At 40.6% G+C, this 18239-nt stretch overlaps 1 protein-coding gene across 3 annotated transcripts in view; it reads right to left on the reverse strand.

Annotated features, from left to right (window-relative positions):
• Nucleotides 1-13712: 13712 nt before the first annotated feature.
• The window catches only part of OGDHL (oxoglutarate dehydrogenase L), a 29316-nt gene continuing 24789 nt past the window's right edge, over nucleotides 13713-18239 (reverse strand). For all 3 annotated transcript variants that reach the window (XM_033129989.1, XM_033129991.1, XM_033129992.1), the window contains 3 exons: nucleotides 16872-17035; nucleotides 16569-16723; nucleotides 13713-16156 (listed from right to left, as the gene is read on the reverse strand). In XM_033129989.1, coding sequence (XP_032985880.1) covers nucleotides 16033-16156; nucleotides 16569-16723; nucleotides 16872-17035 — 443 coding nt within the window. In that variant the 3' untranslated portion in view covers nucleotides 13713-16032. The remainder of the gene's footprint in view (nucleotides 16157-16568; nucleotides 16724-16871; nucleotides 17036-18239) is intronic.

Genomic DNA, 18239 nt, shown 5'->3' on the forward strand with positions numbered 1-18239 from the left:
GCTGACAGTGCCTCTGGTGTGCTCAACTACTACAGGAGGGCACACATGACCCACACAAGGGACACTCCTGGAGCACATGCACAGATGATCAGGGAGACTTGCCACTGGGCCACACAAGACCCCTCCTACATAAGGCCACCCAACGAAGACTGAGAGATACAGGAGATCCATCTAATACATAGGAGCAAAGACAGAGAGGCAGACAAAGTGAAGAAACAAAGAAACATGTCTCAAGTAAAAGAACAGGAGAAAAATCCAGAAAAAGAACTAAATTAAATGGAGACAACCAATCTACCAGAGACAGAATTCAAACCACTGGTTATGAAAATGCTTAAGGAACTTAGTGAGTACTTCAACAAAAAATTGTAAGCATAAAGAAGGACATAGAAACCATTAAAAAGAATCAGTCTAAAATAAAGAATACAATAACTGAAATGAAGAACACACTAGGAGAGACTTTCAAGATGGCGGATTAGGTAAATGCTATGTCTATTGCATCTCAGAATCACACCAAAATTACAAATAAATTATACAACAATCAACCTCAACAATCACCTAAGCACTAGCTGAATAGAAACATTATAATTAAGGATATAAAGAAGAGTCCACGTTGAGACTAGTAGGAGGGGCAGAGATACAAAATGGGCTGACCCCAAATCCACAGATAGAGGTTGAATGCTGGGAGGGACACCTTGGTGGCAGAGTTCCCTCCTGAAGAGGAAGGGCTCCCCCAAATCCCACACTGGGCTCCCCAGCCCAGGGGTCCCATGAAGAGGAATTTCCATGGCATCTGGCGGTGAAAAATCAGTAAGTACTCTGTCTTCCCTTCCAGCTGGAAATGCAGATACCCTCTTGTAGAGCCATCATGTGGACTCAATTGATGGTGGGCACTCATCTGGTCTCTGGTGGAGGGATGACAGCTTGGGAGGCCCAGGATAATGTGGGGAAGGACTGAATTGAGTGGCTTTGGTGTGGGAGCTGGAGGGATAGGAGCCATTGTTGTCACTCTGTGGAGCCTGACACACATGTGGCCTACAGGAGGGTGCCATCTTTTCAGGGGTAAGCACTCCCCCAAAAGGCCAAGTGTAGGACTGGTGGACCAAGCATTGGTCTGGTGGAATCTGTGTGTGCATACTGCCTTGGTGATGCCCTGGGTTCCTGTCCTCTGCACAACTGGTGCTAGGTCACCCAGGAGATTCTTGACTGGGGGCCCCACCCCACAGGCTGCAGATTAAGGCAGGTGGAGGACCTGTGGCAGCCCAGGAAATGTTTGCTGGAGGGTAGTAACCCAACACCTGCAACACAGCATAGACAGGCAGTGGAGGGCCTGAGATGGGTGGTGGCTAACCATACTGTTCTCTGGGTGTTTTTACAGGGTGGCAGCAGGCCCAGCACTTGTGTGGAAGCTGATACTGCATTGACTTTGTAGAAACCACCAACACATCCCTTAGCTCCCTGGAACCCCACCCCAACCACCTAGATCTGCATTGCCAGGGGCACTCTCAGCACCTGGGTGGCTGGCCCCACCCCCACAAGCCATGGAGGTTTTTTACAGCAGTGCACAATCCGCAACAGCCCACGAAGATTGTGGCAATGGACAGTGACCCCAAAACTGCACCACACCCACTTGGGAGCAGCTCTCCGGAATTTGTAAGTCTGAGGTGGTGGCTGGATGCAGTGTTCTCAGGGCACTGTGCAAGGTGGTCATAGGCCAGGCACTGGTGTAAGAACTGAATCTGCATTAACATTGTAAAAACCACCAGTCATTTCTCGTGACTCCCTTGAACTCCACCCCGCCCAGCTAGTGCTGCATCACTGAGGGCATTCTCAACACCAGGACAACCAGCCCGGCATGTGAACCTAAAGAGCTGCTTTCAACAGCTGGGCCTTACGAGGAGCTAACAAGTGGCAATAGGCCTAGCGGACCCTGGGCCTTTTGCTAAGCTGTCTCAGGCACACTATTGGTAGCAGCCAGCCTCAGTTCACAGTAAGGCCACTCCCACATGCCTCCAGGTCCAGCACAGGCTGCAGCCAACCACATACAATTCTGAGGCACCTACCATTTGTCTGAGGGCCAGTAACAGGCAAGCCTGAAATTGCCCTGCTTGGGAGCCCTGCCCAAGGGACACCAGAAACAACACACCTAGAGACCAGCTTCAGACCACACCAGAGCACTACCTGGTTAATCCCACAAGTGTCACTCCCAGAGGGGTTTCTCAATAGGCACAAGTGCCCACAGGGCTGAAGCGTCCTCTGAGGGGTCAGCCCCCACACAGCAGCTCATACACTGTGGGCATAGCCAATCTTCACAGTCAGTCAGCCTGGAAGTCAATCCCACCCATTGATTCACCAAAAGCAATCAAGGCTCAAATACAACAGGAGAACACACACAACACACAAGGGACACTCCTGAAACACACTTATAGGAGATTACGGAGACTGCACAACTAGACCACACAGGACACACACTACATAAGACCACCCAGCAAAGACTGAGAGACATAGGAGATCTACCTAATATACAAAAGCAAAGAAAAAGTGACAGCCAGAATGAGGACAGCCACAAAAAAACATTTCACAAATAAAAGAACAGGAGAAACCTCCAGAAATGGAACTAAATGAAATGGAGGCAACAACCTACCAGAGACAGAATTTAAAACACTGATTATAAGAATGCTTAAGGAACTTAGTGAGAACTTCAACAAAGAGATAGCAAGCATAAAGAAGGACATAGAAACCATAAAAAGCACCAGTCAGAAATAAAGAATTACAATAACTGAAATGAAGAATACACTAGAGAATTCAAGAGCAGATTAGATTTAGTAGACAAGGTAGCAGAATACACTCAATCAGAAAAACAAAAAGAAAAAAGAATTAAAAAACAATGAAGATAGTTTAAGAGAACTGTGGGACAACATCAAGCACAACTACATCGCATCCTGGGAATACCAGGAGGAGAAGAGAGGAAGCAAAGGATCGAGAACATATTTGAAGAAATAATGACTGAAAACTTCCCTTACCTGGTGAAGGCTACAGACATACAAGTCCAGGAAGTACAGAAAGTCCCAAACAAGATGAACCCAAACAGGCCCACACCAAGACACATCATAGTCAAAATGGCAAAGGTTAAAGACAAAAAGAGAACCCTAAATGTGGCAAGAGAAAGAAAACTAGTTACTCACAAGGGAGCTCCCATAAGACTAATAGCTGATTTCTCAACAGAGACTTTGCAGACCAGAAGGGAGTGGTAGAAAATATTCCAAGTGATGAAAAACAAGGGCCTACAACCAAGACTACTCTACCCAGCAACGCTACCATTTAGAATTGAAGGAGAGCTAAAGAGCTTTCCAGAAAAGAAAAAGATAAAGGAATTCATTATCACCAAGCCAGTATTACAGGAAATATTTAAAGGACTTCTTTAAGCAGAAGAAAGGAGAAAACAAACAAACTAATGAAGATAAAAAATATGAATAATAAAATGGCAATAATTATGTACCTATTAGTCATCATTTTAAGTGTAAATGGATTAAATGCTCCAATCAAAAGACATAAGGTAGCTGAGTGGATGAGAAAACAAGACCCATGAATATGCTCTACAAGAGACCTGCCTCAGATTGAAAGACACACACAGACTGAAAGTAAAGGGATACAAAAATATATTTCATGCAAATGGAAATGAGAAAAAAGCTGGGGTAGAAATACTTATGTATATCGGACAAAATAGACTTTAAAACGAAGACTACAATAAAAGACAAAGAAGGACATTACATAACAATAAAGGGATCAACCCAATAAGAGGATATAACCCTAGTAAACATTTATGCAACCAACATAGGAGCACCTAAATATATAAAACAAATGTTGAATGACATAAAGGCAGAGATCAACAGTAACAAAATCATTGTAGGGGACTTTAACACCCCACTGACGTCAATAGACAGGTCTTCTAGACAAAAAATCAACATGGAAATAGTGGCCTTAAAAGACACACTGGATCCATGCCTATATGGCCATTTAATCTATGACAATGGAAGCAAGAATGTACGATGGAGTAATGACAGTCTATTCAATAAATGGTGCTGGGAAACCTGGACAGACACATGCAAAAAAATGAAGTTGGACCACCTCCTTACACCATATACAAAAATAAATTCAAAATGGCTTAAAGACTTAAATGTAAGGTCTGAAACCATAAAATACCTAGAAGAAAATATAGGAAGAAACTTCTCAGACATTACCCGGAGTAAGATTTTTACTGATATACACCCTCGCGCGAGGGAACTAAGAGAAAAAATAAACATGTGGGATTATATCAAACTAAAAAGTTTTTTCACAGCAAAGGAAACCATCAATAAAACAAGAAGGGATCCTACTGAATGGGAAAAGATATTTGCCAATGATATATCTGATAAGGGATTAATATCACAAATCTATGGAAAACTTACTCAACCCAACTCCAAAAAAACAAACGATCCAATTAAAAAATGGGCAGAGGACTTGAAGAGACATTTTTCTGAAAAGGACATACAGATGGCAAACAGACATATGAAGAAATGCTCAACCTCACTAACCATCAGAGAAATGCAAATAAAAACCACAATGAGATACCACCTCACCCCAGTCAGAATGGCTATCATCAATAAATCAACAAACAACAAGTGCTGGCGCGGATGTGGAGAAAAGGGAACGCTTGTGCACTGTTGGTGGGATTGCAGACTGGTGCAGCCGCTATGGAAAACAGTATGGAGGTATCTCAAAATTCTGAAAATGGAACTACCTTATGATCCAGTAATTCCACTCCTAGGTATCTATCCGGAGAAAACCAGAACTTCAATTCAAAAATCTCTATGCACTCCTATGTTTATTGCAGCACTATACACAATAGCTAAGACATGGAAACAACCAAAATGCCCATCGGTAGATGACTGGATTAAGAAACTGTGGTACATTTATACAATGGAGTATTATGCAGCCATAAAGAAGAAAGAAATCTTACCATTTGCAACAACATGGATGGATCTAGAGAACATTATGTTAAGTGAAATAAGTCAGACAGAGAAAGATAAGTACCATATGATCTCACTTATTTGCGGATTCTAAAGAAAAGAATAAGTGAATGAACTAATCAGAAACAGTTTGGGAGACAATGAGGAAAAACTGAGGGTTGCTAGATGGGCGGGGGGGTTGGGGGGTGGGGGGGAGGGTGAGGGGATTGGAGGGCAGTCGGTGACCACAGGATGGCCACGGGGTTTGAAAATTAATCTGGGGAACGTAATTTGGTGGTTACCAGAGCGTAAGGGGGTTGGGGGGTGGGGGATGAGGGTGAGGGGGATCAAATGTATGGTGATGGAAGGGGAGCTGACTCTGGGTGGTGAACACACAGTGTGATTTATGGATGATGTGATACAGAATTGCACAGCTGAAATCTATGTAATTCTACTAACAATTGTCACCCCAATAAATTAAAAATAAATTAAAAAAAAAAAGACACACTGGACAGGTGGATTTAATGGATATTTTTGGAGCATTCTACCCCAAAGTCCACCCCAATGCAGCAGAATATACAAATGGAGGCTAAAAACATATGCTACCAAACAATGAATGGGTTAGCACTGAGATCAAGGAAGAAATCAAAAGATACCTTGAGACAAACAAGAAAGAAAACACAATGGCCTAAAATCTATGGGAGCAAAAGTAATCCTAAGAGGGAAATGTATAGCAATGCAGACCCACCTCAAGAAACAAGAAAAATCTTGAATAAAAAGTCTAACTTTATACCTAAGATGACTAGAAAAAGAACAGCAAACACAGCCCAAAATGAGTAGAATGAAAGAAATAATAAAGATCAGAGCATAAATTAATGAAATAGAGGCTTAAAAAAATACAAAATGTCAATGAAAAGATAAACAAAATTGATAAACCTTTAACCAAAGTCATCAAGAAAAAAGGAGAGAGGACTCAAATAAAATCAAAAATGAAAGAGGAAAAGTGACAACTGACAACACAGAAATACAAAGGAGTATAAGAAAATACTATGAGCAAGAATTACATACCAACAAATAAGAAATTACATACCAACAAATAGGACAATCTGGAAGAAATGGATAAATTTCTAGAAGCATACCATCTTCGAAGGCTGAATCAAGAAGAAACAAAAAATCTGAATCAACTGACCTCTAGTAATGAAATCGAATCAGTAATCAACAAGCTCCCCAAAAACAGAAGTCCCTACACAGGTGAATTTTACAAAACATTCAAAAAATAATTAACACCTATTCTTCTCAAACTATTCCAAAAAATTCAAAAAAGGGGAGGCTCCCAAGCTCATTCTATGAGGCCATAATTATCCTGATTTCAAAAACAGACAGACATCACAAAAAAAGAAAACTATAGGCTGTTATCCCTGATGAAAATGGATTCAAAAATCCTCAACAAAATATTAGCAAACTGAATTCAGCAATACATTCAAAAGATCATACAACACGATCCAGTGGGATTTATTCCTGGTATGCAGGGTTGGTTCTATATTCACAAACCAATTAATGTGACACACCACATAAACAAAATGAAAAATAAAAATCATATGATCATATCAATAGATGCGGGAAAAGCATTTGACAAAATCCAGCACCCATTTATGATTAAAAAAATAACTCTCAACAAAGTTGGAATAGAGGGAATACATCTCAACATAATAAAGGCCATATATAATAAACTGATAGCTAACATCATACTCATCAGAAAAAAGTTACAAGTATTCTCCTTAAGATCAGGGACAAGACAGGATGTCCACTTTCACCAATTTTATTTATTGGAAGTCCTAACCACAGCAATCAGACAAGAGAAAGAAATAAAAGGCATCCAAATTGTAAAGAAAGAAGTAAAACTATCACTATTTGCAGATGACATGATATTATATATAAAGGACCCTGAAGATTCCACCAAAAAGCTATTAGAACTGATAAATGAAATTAGTAAAGTAGCAGGATACAAAATTAATATTCAGAAATCAGTTGCATTTTTATACACAAATAATGAGCTACCAGAAAGAGAAATTAAGAAAACAATCCCGTTTACAATTGTACAAAAAAAATACCTAGGAATAAATTTAAACAAGGAAGTAAAAGACCTGTAGTTAGAAAATTATGACATTGAAGAGAGAAATTTAAAATGATACAAATAAATGGAAGCATATACCATGCTCATGGATAGTAAGAATTAATATAGTTAAAATGTCCATACTACCCAATGCAACCTACATATTCAATGCAATGCCTATCAAAATAACAACTAGAAAATAATCCTAAAATTTATATGGAACCATAAAAGACCCTGAAGAACCACAGCAATCTTGAGAAAGAACAAAATTGGAGGTATCAAGCTACTTTATATCAAACTATATACTACAAGGCCATTCTAATCAAAACAGCATAGTACTGGCATAAAAAGAGACACATAGATGAATGGAACAGAATAGAGAGCCCAGAAACAAATCCATGCCTATATGGTCATTTAATCTATGACAAAGGGAGCAAGAATATAATGGGGTATATTGTTGGAGTAAAGACAGTTTATTCAATAAATGGTGTGAAAAACCTGGACAGATACCTGGAAAAAATAAAACTGGACCACCTTCTTACTCCATATACAAGAATAAACTCAAAATGTATTAAAGATTTAAATACAAGACCTGAAACCATAAAACTCCTAGGAGAAAACATAGGCAGTAAACTCTCTGACATTACCTTTAGTAATATTGTTTCTGATATATCTCCTCAGACAATGGAAACAAAAGAAAAAATAAACAAATGGGACTACATCAAACTAAAAGGGTTTTGCACACCAAAGGCAACCATCAACAAGGAGAACTGACTGTGGGTGGTGAACACACAATGTGACATACAGATGATGTATTACAGAATTGTAAACCTGAAACCCATGTAACTTTACTAACCATTGTCACCCCAATAAACTTTAATTTAAAGAAAAATGGAAAAACACCCTATTGAATGGAAGAAGATATTTATCAATGATACATTTGATAAGGCCTTATTATCCAAAGTTTATAAAGAACTCATACAACTCAACATCAAAAAAACAATCCAGTTAAATGGGCAAAGGACCTGAATAGACATTTCTCCAAAGAGAGCATACAGGTGGCCAATAGACATATGAAAAAATGCTCGACATCACTAATCATCAGAGAAATACAAATAAAAACCACAGTGAGCTATCACCTCACACCTGTCAGAATGGCTATCATCAATAAAGAAAAAAGAAGTGTTGGTGAGGATGTGGAGAAAAGGGAATCCTCATGCACTATTGGTGGGACTGCAAATTGGTGCAGGCACTATTAAAAACAGTTTGGAGATACCTCAAAAAATTAAAACTAGAACTACCTTATGACCCAGCAATTCTACTTCTGGGTATTTAGCCGAAGAAATCCAAAACACTAATTGGAAAAGATATGTGCAACCCTAGGTTCACTGCAGCACTGTTTACAATAACTAAGATATGGAAGCAACTGAAATACCCATCAACAGGTGATTAGATAAAGAATATGTAATACACACACACACACACACACACACACACAATGGAATATTACTCAGACATAAAAAAAATAAAAGCTTACCATTATCGACAACATGGATGGACCTCGAAGGTATTATGCTATGTGAAATAAGTCAGACAGAGTGAAAAACACCAAATGATCTTATATGTGGAATCTAAAGAATAAAACAAACAATCAAAAACAGAAACTGACTCAGATACAGAAAGTAATTCTGTATCTATGGTTACCAGATAGGAGGGGGGTTGGGTAGCTGGATGAAAAAGGTGAAGGGATTAACAAATACAAATTGGTAGTTACAAAATAGTCATGGGGACGTAAAATACAGTATAGGAAATATAGTCAATAATATTGTAATAACTATGTATAGTGCCAGGTGGGTACTAGATTTATTGGGAGAATCACTTCATAAATTATATAAATATCTAACCACTACACTGTACACCTGAAACCAATATAAAATAATATTTAATGTCAACTATAACTGAAAACTAAAAAATAATATTGTGTTTGCAGTATATCCTGTATTAACAAATATCAGGAATATCCAACATTTCTGATTAACAATGATTTGTTGTAAAGGAAAACATATACATACATACATATACTGTTTCCCTGCAAATAAGATCTAGCTGGACAATCTTCTCTAATGCGTCTTTTGTAGCAAAAATTAACATAAGACCCAATCTTATAAGACCGATCTTATGTTATAGTAAATTAAGACAGGGTCTTATATATGAAGTTTTGCTCCAAAATATGCTTTAGAGCTGGTTGTCCAGCTAGGTCTTATTTTCGGGGAAACACAGTATATACCAGGGATGCCAAGAAAATGTATACATTTTAAGAGATATTATCTATGTATTACTTTTCAAAGTTGAATTGAATTACAGTCGTAATGTGTAGCATGACATTCACTCAAAAGATGGCATTAATCAAATGAATGCTAGCGTCATTCATTGTATTACAATTTTAATACAGTTTTTTCCTTCCTTAAAATGTGTATACATTTTTGGGAGATATATATATATATACATATATATGTGTATATATGCATACATATATATCGCACTATATATGTATATATATTGTATACATATATCTACGTGTGTATGTGTGTGTGTATGTGTGTGTGTGTGTGTATATATATATTCCCCCAACACAAAAGGAAGCCAGAGTAGCTATCACAAAAAGTAGAATTCAATTCAGAAGAAGGAATATTAGCAAGAATAAAGAAAGATATTATAATGACAAAGGGATCAATTGATCAAAAGTAACAATACTAAATGTGCATGCATCAAAGAACAAAGCTTTAAAACATATAAAGGAAAAACTGATAGAACTGAAAGGAAAAATAGACAACACCATAACTATATTTGAACATGTTGACACTCATTCGATAATTAATAGAACAGACCCTAAAATATCAGTAAGGATATAAAAGTCTTAAATAGCATTATCAACAAACCTGTCCTAATTGGAATTTCTGAGTCTACACAACAACAGCAAAATAAACACTCTTTTCAAGTTTACATGGAACATCACCAAGATAAACTATATTCTGGGGCACAAAACAATTCTCAATTTGAAAAGGACTAAAATAATGGATATGTTCTCTGACCAAAACAGAACAAACTAAATATCAATTAACAGAAAGATATTTTAAAAATACCCAAATATTTGGAAATTAAACCATATGGTTCTAAATAGCCCATGGGCCAAATATCACAAGGGAAATTAGAAAATGTTTTGTACTAAATTAAAATGAAAATACAAACTATTAAAATTTATGGTATGCAATTCGAGTCTTCCTTAGAGGTAAATGTATAGCATTAAATATTTATATTAGAAAACAATAAAGATTTAAATATCAGTGATCTATACATCTACCTGAAGAAATTTTTTAAAAGAGCAAATGAATCTTAAGAAGAAAATAAAGAGAACAAAAGTCAATGACACAGAAAATGAAAAAAAAAAATTAAGAAAGAAAATCAATAAAACCAAAGTAGGTTCTTTGAAAAGATTTTTTTAATTGAACAACTTTAGTCGGAAAAAATTGTCAGAAAAAAAGAATGAAGACACAAATTGCCAAAATCAGGAATAAAAGGAGACATCACTACAGAGGCTAGACATTGAAAAAATAAATGCGCTACTGTGAACAATTTATTTCTGTGTGGTAAAATACACGCAATATACGATTTACTGTCTTAACCATCTTTAAGTGTACAGTTCAGTGGCATTACATTTGTAATGTTGTACATCACTACCATCCATCTACAGAACACTTTTCATTTTGCAAAACTGAAACTTATGCCCATTAAACAACAACACTCCATTTCCCCCTCCCCCCAAACCCGGGCAACCACCATTCTACTTCTGTTTCTATTACTTTGATTACTATAAGTACTTCATATAAGTGGAATCATACAGAATTTATATTGTGACTGGCTTATTTTACTTAGCATAATGGCCTCAAGGTTCATCCATGTTATAGAATATGTCAGAATTCCCTTCCTTTTCACGGTTGAATATTCCATTGCTTTTATACACCACATTTTTCTAATTCATTCATCCATTGATGGACACTTGGGTTGCTGTCACATTTCAGCTATTATAAATAATGCTCCTATGAAAATGGGCGTACAAATATTTCTTTGAGACCCAGATTTCAATTCTTTTGAACATATACCCAGAAATAGAATTGCAGGTTAATTATATTTTAATTTTTTGAGGAACGGTCCATACTGTTTTCTACAGTGGCTGTACCATTTTATGTTCCCATCAAAAGTGCACAAGGGTTACAATTTCCCCACATCTCCACCAACATTTATTTATTTTTAATAGTAGCCATCCTAATGAGTGTGATGTAGGAGCCCTTGTAATTTTGATTTACATTTCCCTATAGTTTTATGTTACAAAATTCAGCAACTCAGTGAAACGGACAAATTCTTTGAAAGACTATTACTTTAGTAGGGCTGTAGTACTTTACAAAGTACTACAGACTGGGTGGCTTAATCAATAGAATTTTTCCCCCTCACAATTCTGGAAGCTAGAATCCGAGATCAAGGTGTTAACAGGGTTGGTTTCCTGAGTCCTCTTTCCTTAGCCTGTAGACAGCCATCTTCTCCCTGTATCTTTACATGGTCTTTCCTCTGTGGATATCTGTGTCCTGATCTCCTCTTCTTATAAGGGCACCAGTCTTACTGAATTACAGCCCACCCTAATGTCCTTATTTTAACTTAATTATCTCTTTAAAGGCCCTATCTCTGAATTCAGTCACATTATGAAATACTAAGGGTTAGGACTTCAATGTTTGAATTGGAGGTGGAGTATTGGGGACAAAATTCAGCCCCTAACAAATACGAACTACCAAAGCTCACTCAAGAGAAAGTAACATGAATAGCCCTGAATTCATTAAAGAAATTGAATTCGTAGTTCAAAACCTTTCCACAAAGGAAACTCCAAGCCCAGGTATCTTCACTGGTTAATTCTACCAAACATTTAAAGAAGAATTAATATCATCACAATCTCTTCCAGAAAATAAGAGATGGTGGAACGCTTCTCAACTAATATCAAAACCTGACGAAGAACTACAAGAAAAAAAAGTGACAGAACAATATCCTTCATAAGCATAGATGCAAAAATTTTAACCAAAATTTTAGCAAATTAAGTCTATTAGTACATAAATGGATAATACAACATGACCAAATGGATTTATCCCAGGAATGCAGTTAGCTTAACATTCAAAAGTCAAGCAATATAATCTATCATATTAATAGACTCAGAAAGAAAACTATATGATCATCTCAATAGATGGGGAGATATTGCTAAAGTCCTACTTTAAAAAAACTCCTTATAAAACTCTCAGCAAACAGGAATAGAAAAAAAATTTGCTCAACCAGATAACACGCACCGAAGAAAAAAATCTTTGGTTAACATCATGCTTAATAACACTTTCTAAGAACAGGACAACTTCTTACAACTTCCGTTAAACATATTATAGGAGGTTCTAGCAAGTACAATAAGGCAAGAAAAATTAGTAAAATGCATTAAAAGTGTAAAAGATGATATAAAACTATTTGGAGATGATATGATTCTTTTTGTAGAAAATTCAACGGGATGTATTTTTAAAAGCCATTAGAACTAGTAAGCCTCGTTGCATTATGTAAAAATAAATTGCACTCCAATATACCGTGTTTCCCCAAAAATAAGACCTAGCAGGACAATCATCTCTAATGGGTCTTTTGGAGCAAAACTTAATATAAGACCCGGTCTTATTTTACTATAAGACCCGGTCTTATATAAAACCGGGTCTTATATTAATTTTTGCTCCAAAAGATGCATTAAAGCTGTTTGTCCAGCTAGGTCTTATTTTCAGGGAAACATGGTACTAACAATGAAAAATTAGAAATTTAAAATTTAAAAATATCATTTATGATGGCTAAAAAAATTTACAGAAAAATTTAGCTGTGTGTTATACCTGTACACTGAAAAACTACAAAACATTGTGGAGTGAAACATTGGGGAGAACTGATTGTTAACATTAAGCCTTCTAATCTATGAACATAGTATAACTCTCTATTTATCAGATCTTTAATTATCTCAGTAATCTTTTACACATTCAGTGTACAGGTCTTGTATATCTTTTGATATTTTTGATGCTATGTAATTGACTAAATATACAAAAGGTCCCAAGTTAATTCAATGAATAAAGGATTGTCTTCACCTGAAACTAATAATAAAATTTAATTTTTTAAAAAGGATAGTCTTTTTAACAAATGGTACAGGATCAATTTGATATCCTACAGAAAATGCTAAATTTTACCTCATATCACACACAAAACAACTCAAAAGTGTATGTTTACAGACATAACCTTGAGTTAAAACTATAAACTGTCTAGAAGAAAATACAGGAGAAAATCTTTGTGACATTAGGTTAAGCAATATTTTTTTTACTTAGGATATAAAAAAATGCAAGCTATTGAAAATGATAAATTGAACTTTGTAAGAAAATCTTTCACTCTTAGAGAAAATTAAAATACAAGCCACAGACTTACAATACTTATAAAACATGTATCTGATAAAAGATTTGTATCCAGATTATATAAGGAGCTCTTACAACTCAGTAACAAGGAGCAAAGCATTCATTTTTAATTTATCTTTTTTATTGAATTGTGTATTTACATGCAGTTTAAGATATATCTCATGTAGCCTGTACCCAATTTCCCCCAATGATACCATCTTGCAAAATTATAGCACAATGTCACAACCAGGAAATGGACATTTGGACACTGATATGGTCAAAAGATAGAACATTCCCACCACCCCAAGATTCCCTCATGTTTTCTCCTCCTGGGACCCTGTTAAGATGCATGTCAGAACAGTGGAATTTATATGTACTCCATGTCTCTTTACATTTTTAAAAAAATACATCTTTGCTCTTTGTTCTATTTTCTCAGCAGCATTCCTAGGCCTTATGTCCAGATTTATTATTTTACATTTCAGCTGTGTCCATTCTGCTATTCAGCCCATTTTTGAGGATTTTATTTTGGCAATATTTGGTATTATCTAAATATCTGATTTTTTGTCTGTTACTTTCATAGTAGTAATGTCCTCCTTGCCCTCTTAGTTATTATAGTTCATTTAGTCTTTATTTGTTCCATGGGCTCCATTTTACTTCCCGTGTTAGTTCTTACGTTTGTGGAGTTTGCAGCCCTCTCTTCAAATGATTGTTTTTCCTTGGTGTGGTCTCAGAATTTGGTCCTCACTAGCGCTCTGCAGCCTTCCTACATAAGAGTGAGGAAAGGGCAGAATGTGCTACGGACAGAATGTGCCAACCATTCAGCTGCAAAGCACGAGGGCTCCCCATCTAGCCCAGGCGCCTGCATCCCTGCTCACTGTCACCACCCAACTGCAGGGAGAGCCGGGGCTGCTGGATCTCCATGGGGCCAGGAATACATGCTATTGGAAAGAGCTTATTTCCCAAGGGAAGTAGTGTGGTCCTAGGGACAGAGGCCACGTCTAGCTGGTGAGTAACCCTGGACAAATAACTTCATGTGAACCTCGATATTCCCAGCATGCAAGTGACAGTGAAGGTTAAATCGTATTTAGCAATATATGCAAAATGTCCAGTAAAAGGCTCAGGACCCAACAGACACACTACAAAGGCAGCTGTAATTATTTCTACTTTATGTCACTTAGAATGCTCCAACACTGTGATTCAGAGGGTACCCTAACAAGCTGTATTTGAGGCTGATGGAACTTAACACTGTTCTCCAACTTCAGGCAGATTTTTCCTTCAGGTTGCCCCGCCCCAATCCCTTGGCCAGTATTTCTGGGCTGCTCCACAGAAGGCTCATCTCTCCCATGTTCTCCCGTGAGACTCTTCTTCCTTCAAACATCATCTCCTCCAGGGCACCTTTGCAGGACTCCCACAATCCTCCACACTTACCTCCAATATAACTCGTAACTCAGCGACTAAAACTGTTTACACATCTCCCCACTGGACTCCTGAATGGAAGAGCCAGCACACAGACACACACCTTCACCCTGGGCCCAGAGTAGAGCACAGAGGAAGTACTCTGAGAAGGGGACAAATGAATAAATGATCTGCACAAAGCAAAACATCCCTCCTGTGATGCAGCTTCCCCGGCATCTTTGTGGGGAAGCAAAACCAACAAAAGGCCGAAGAGTGGAGACACCAACAGGTCTGCAAACACTGCCTGGTGCTCAAAGGAAAGTGTCTCATGGAAGCAGGTATTTTATACTCTCCATGTTTACCTTTTTCTTCTCCCCATTCCGCACCTTCTCTAAACCATCTACCTCTCCCCCCAGTTTTGCAACAGGAAATGAAAACAGAAATCTCTCAAGCATTTTTTTAATTTCTCTGTTATTTGGTTTTCTAGTTTGGTGCACGTGAGCTGTGGTTGGCTGTACGTCACACAGAAGCTGACACGTCTCATCATGACACACCCATAAAACAGAGCACGTATGAATCAGCTGGCACGGTTTTGCTTCACCTGGTTGTCATTGCTGAAATCTCTATTTCTAAGAGCACAAAAAAAATTCCTTGAATCTACGGATGAACGAGGACAGAGTGAGCAGCAGCCTGATGCGCTAGGATGAGAGACCCAAGACATGGGCGCCTGAGTGGCTGCGAGAGATGCGAATGACACAGATGGGAAAGCCACACATAAATCCCAGAAAGACCAGGGCAGCTGGGGAAACACCGCAGAATGATATCCCATCTATCGCCCCCTCTGGCTTTCTTGGTCCTACCAGATTCTGAAATCAGCAGAAAGGCAAAGGCAGCAGTGCCTACTCTGGCCTCAGTCACTGCATAAGTATGTTTTCCCCTGGAGCCCCCGGCAGACCTCTCCGGTGCAGGCTCACCGACCTTCCCCTCAGCAGCCCTTACACCCCCAGCTAAGCCCATGCGAGCCCCGGGCAGGCCTTGCCCAGCTCTAAAAAGTCTTGCCCTCAAAGGCCTGAAGATTGAAGGCAGTATCCAGAAACTTCTTCAGAGTCACCAGGTGAGTGTTCCTGTTTCCTGTGGCTGGTGCAGCCGCTGGGTCCCGGCCAACATACCTGGGGGAGGAGAGACAAGATGAGGGGAGGACGGGGCCACTACGGTGGGCCTCCATTAGGCCTAATCCTTTTCATCATCCTGCTGAAGAGATGAAGAGCCTGGGGCTCCAGGAGGCATAGCACTGGCCTAAGATCAAAGGGAGATTTGAGACATGCAGGAGGTTCTCTAGTTCAGTTCTGGCTGCAGAACAAGGGCAAAGGTTTGCCCTCTGTAAGGTGGCACTGACAGGGGTCCCTGATGGGGAAACCGACATGTACCCAACTGTCACAGAGCCAGTAAGGACTGCTGGTTCCAATGCGGCCCAGAGAAGGCAGTGGACTTTTCTGGGGCAGGAAAGCCAGAACAGAGCCTCAGGTCCCAGTGCCCCCCAGCAGGGAAGAGGTGGTGGCAGCCCTGCACCCAGACTGGTACCAGATGGGCCGCGCCCGGCGCAGGATGGTCATGAAGCGCGGGCTGATGTAGTCATAGTAGCCCATGTTCTTGTGCTCCTCCTGGCACCACACCAGCTCTGCGCCTGGGTACTTCTCTGCCTCTCGCTTGACCAGGTCAAAGGGGAATGGAGAGATCTGGGGCAGACAGGGAGAAAGGGAGCTTAGCCGTGGGATGGGGGCGGCTCAGCTCCCCGCACAGGCCCCCGACCTGGCCCTGCCTGGCACACTGCCCAAGGCCACGGGCTGGCAATCTGACTTTGCCCATCACTCTGACCAGGTGTACCTGCTCCAGGCGTGTGATGGCCACTTGCCCCTCCAGGCCCTGGCTGCTCCGCTCCTTCACCAGGTCATAGTACACCTTTCCCGTACAGAAGATGAGCCGCCGCACCTGCTCAGGGGTTCGTGCTGCGGCTCCGTCCTCAGGAATCACCCGCTGGAAGCTGGTCCCTAGGGGACCGACAGGGCATGGTACAGGCACCGGCTCCCAGATGGGCCTGGGAAGAATCCTGGGAACAGGCCTCCATCCCAGCACCCCCAGGCTCTCCCTGGCTACTGAGACTAGCCCCGAGTTTAGATATGTGGCTACACAGGGCACCTCTTCAGCCAAACGATGGAGAAGGGGACAGATGAAACTTGAGCTATCGTACGGAGGTATAGATTGGGGCTGGAACCAAGGGCACAGCTTTGGGACCATCAGCACTCAAGCTGATGTGGGGGTATGACGGGAAAAGCCCCTGTGGGGGGAGAGTGACATCACAGCCCCATCTGATGGCACCATTGTCGGTGCCCACCTTCTGCATGCACTCCAGCCATCCGATCACCCAGCGGGAAGGCGAACAGCTGTCTCTGGAGACACATTCCTCCCTCCCTCAGGCCCACAGTCGAGCCCCCATTTCTAAGTCCTGTCCATCTTTCTTTCCTGAGCGTGTCATGTGCCAGGCACCAGGCCAAGCATGCTGCAAAAACCTGTGCGGAAGCTACTGTAGTGTCCCTGCCCCCAGGAGAGCACAGAGGGGCACAGAGGGTAACAGGCTGCCAGGCACCACCGGGGAAAAGCCCGCCCGGCACCCCACCCGGAGGCCCACCCCAGCCAGAGCTCTCAACGGCCAGCTCAGCCACCTGCCCACGCCCGAGGGACACCCAAACACACACAGGTGAAAAACAAACGCCTGTCCACGCTGCCTAGGCCCTTCCTGGACAGACCTGCCTGGCCCCCTCCCAATCAGGACCATTTTCTAAGAGAGCTCTGCTCTGCCAAGCTGCTACTGGCTCCCATCGCAACTCCAACACCTGGTTCTCCAGGTGCTTTATCTCACTGACTCCTGACTCCCAGGTAATGAGGCTGAGGGATCCTAGAGGGGCACAGTGTTCCCAGGACCAGTAATATCTGGCTCATGAGTAAAGAAAATGTATGAGAGACACTCAGGATGCTGTGAACCAGCAGAGTCCACCGGGGCCCCCGCCTCTAAGGTCCCCTGGCACGGCCAGGCCAGCCCACTGGGGCCAGTGCACTCCTCTGCCCTGGTGCTCAGCCCAAGTGACCCGACCCAGCCAAGCCAGCTGGCCATGCGCCAACTTCCTATGCCGGCCACTGGTGGGGACCATGTAGGAGTTGCTGCAGGGCCCCCAGAGCCGCAGAGGCGAGGACGGA

This window comes from Rhinolophus ferrumequinum, chromosome 16 (assembly GCF_004115265.2).
Source record: "Rhinolophus ferrumequinum isolate MPI-CBG mRhiFer1 chromosome 16, mRhiFer1_v1.p, whole genome shotgun sequence".
Classification (NCBI taxonomy): domain Eukaryota; kingdom Metazoa; phylum Chordata; class Mammalia; order Chiroptera; family Rhinolophidae; genus Rhinolophus; species Rhinolophus ferrumequinum.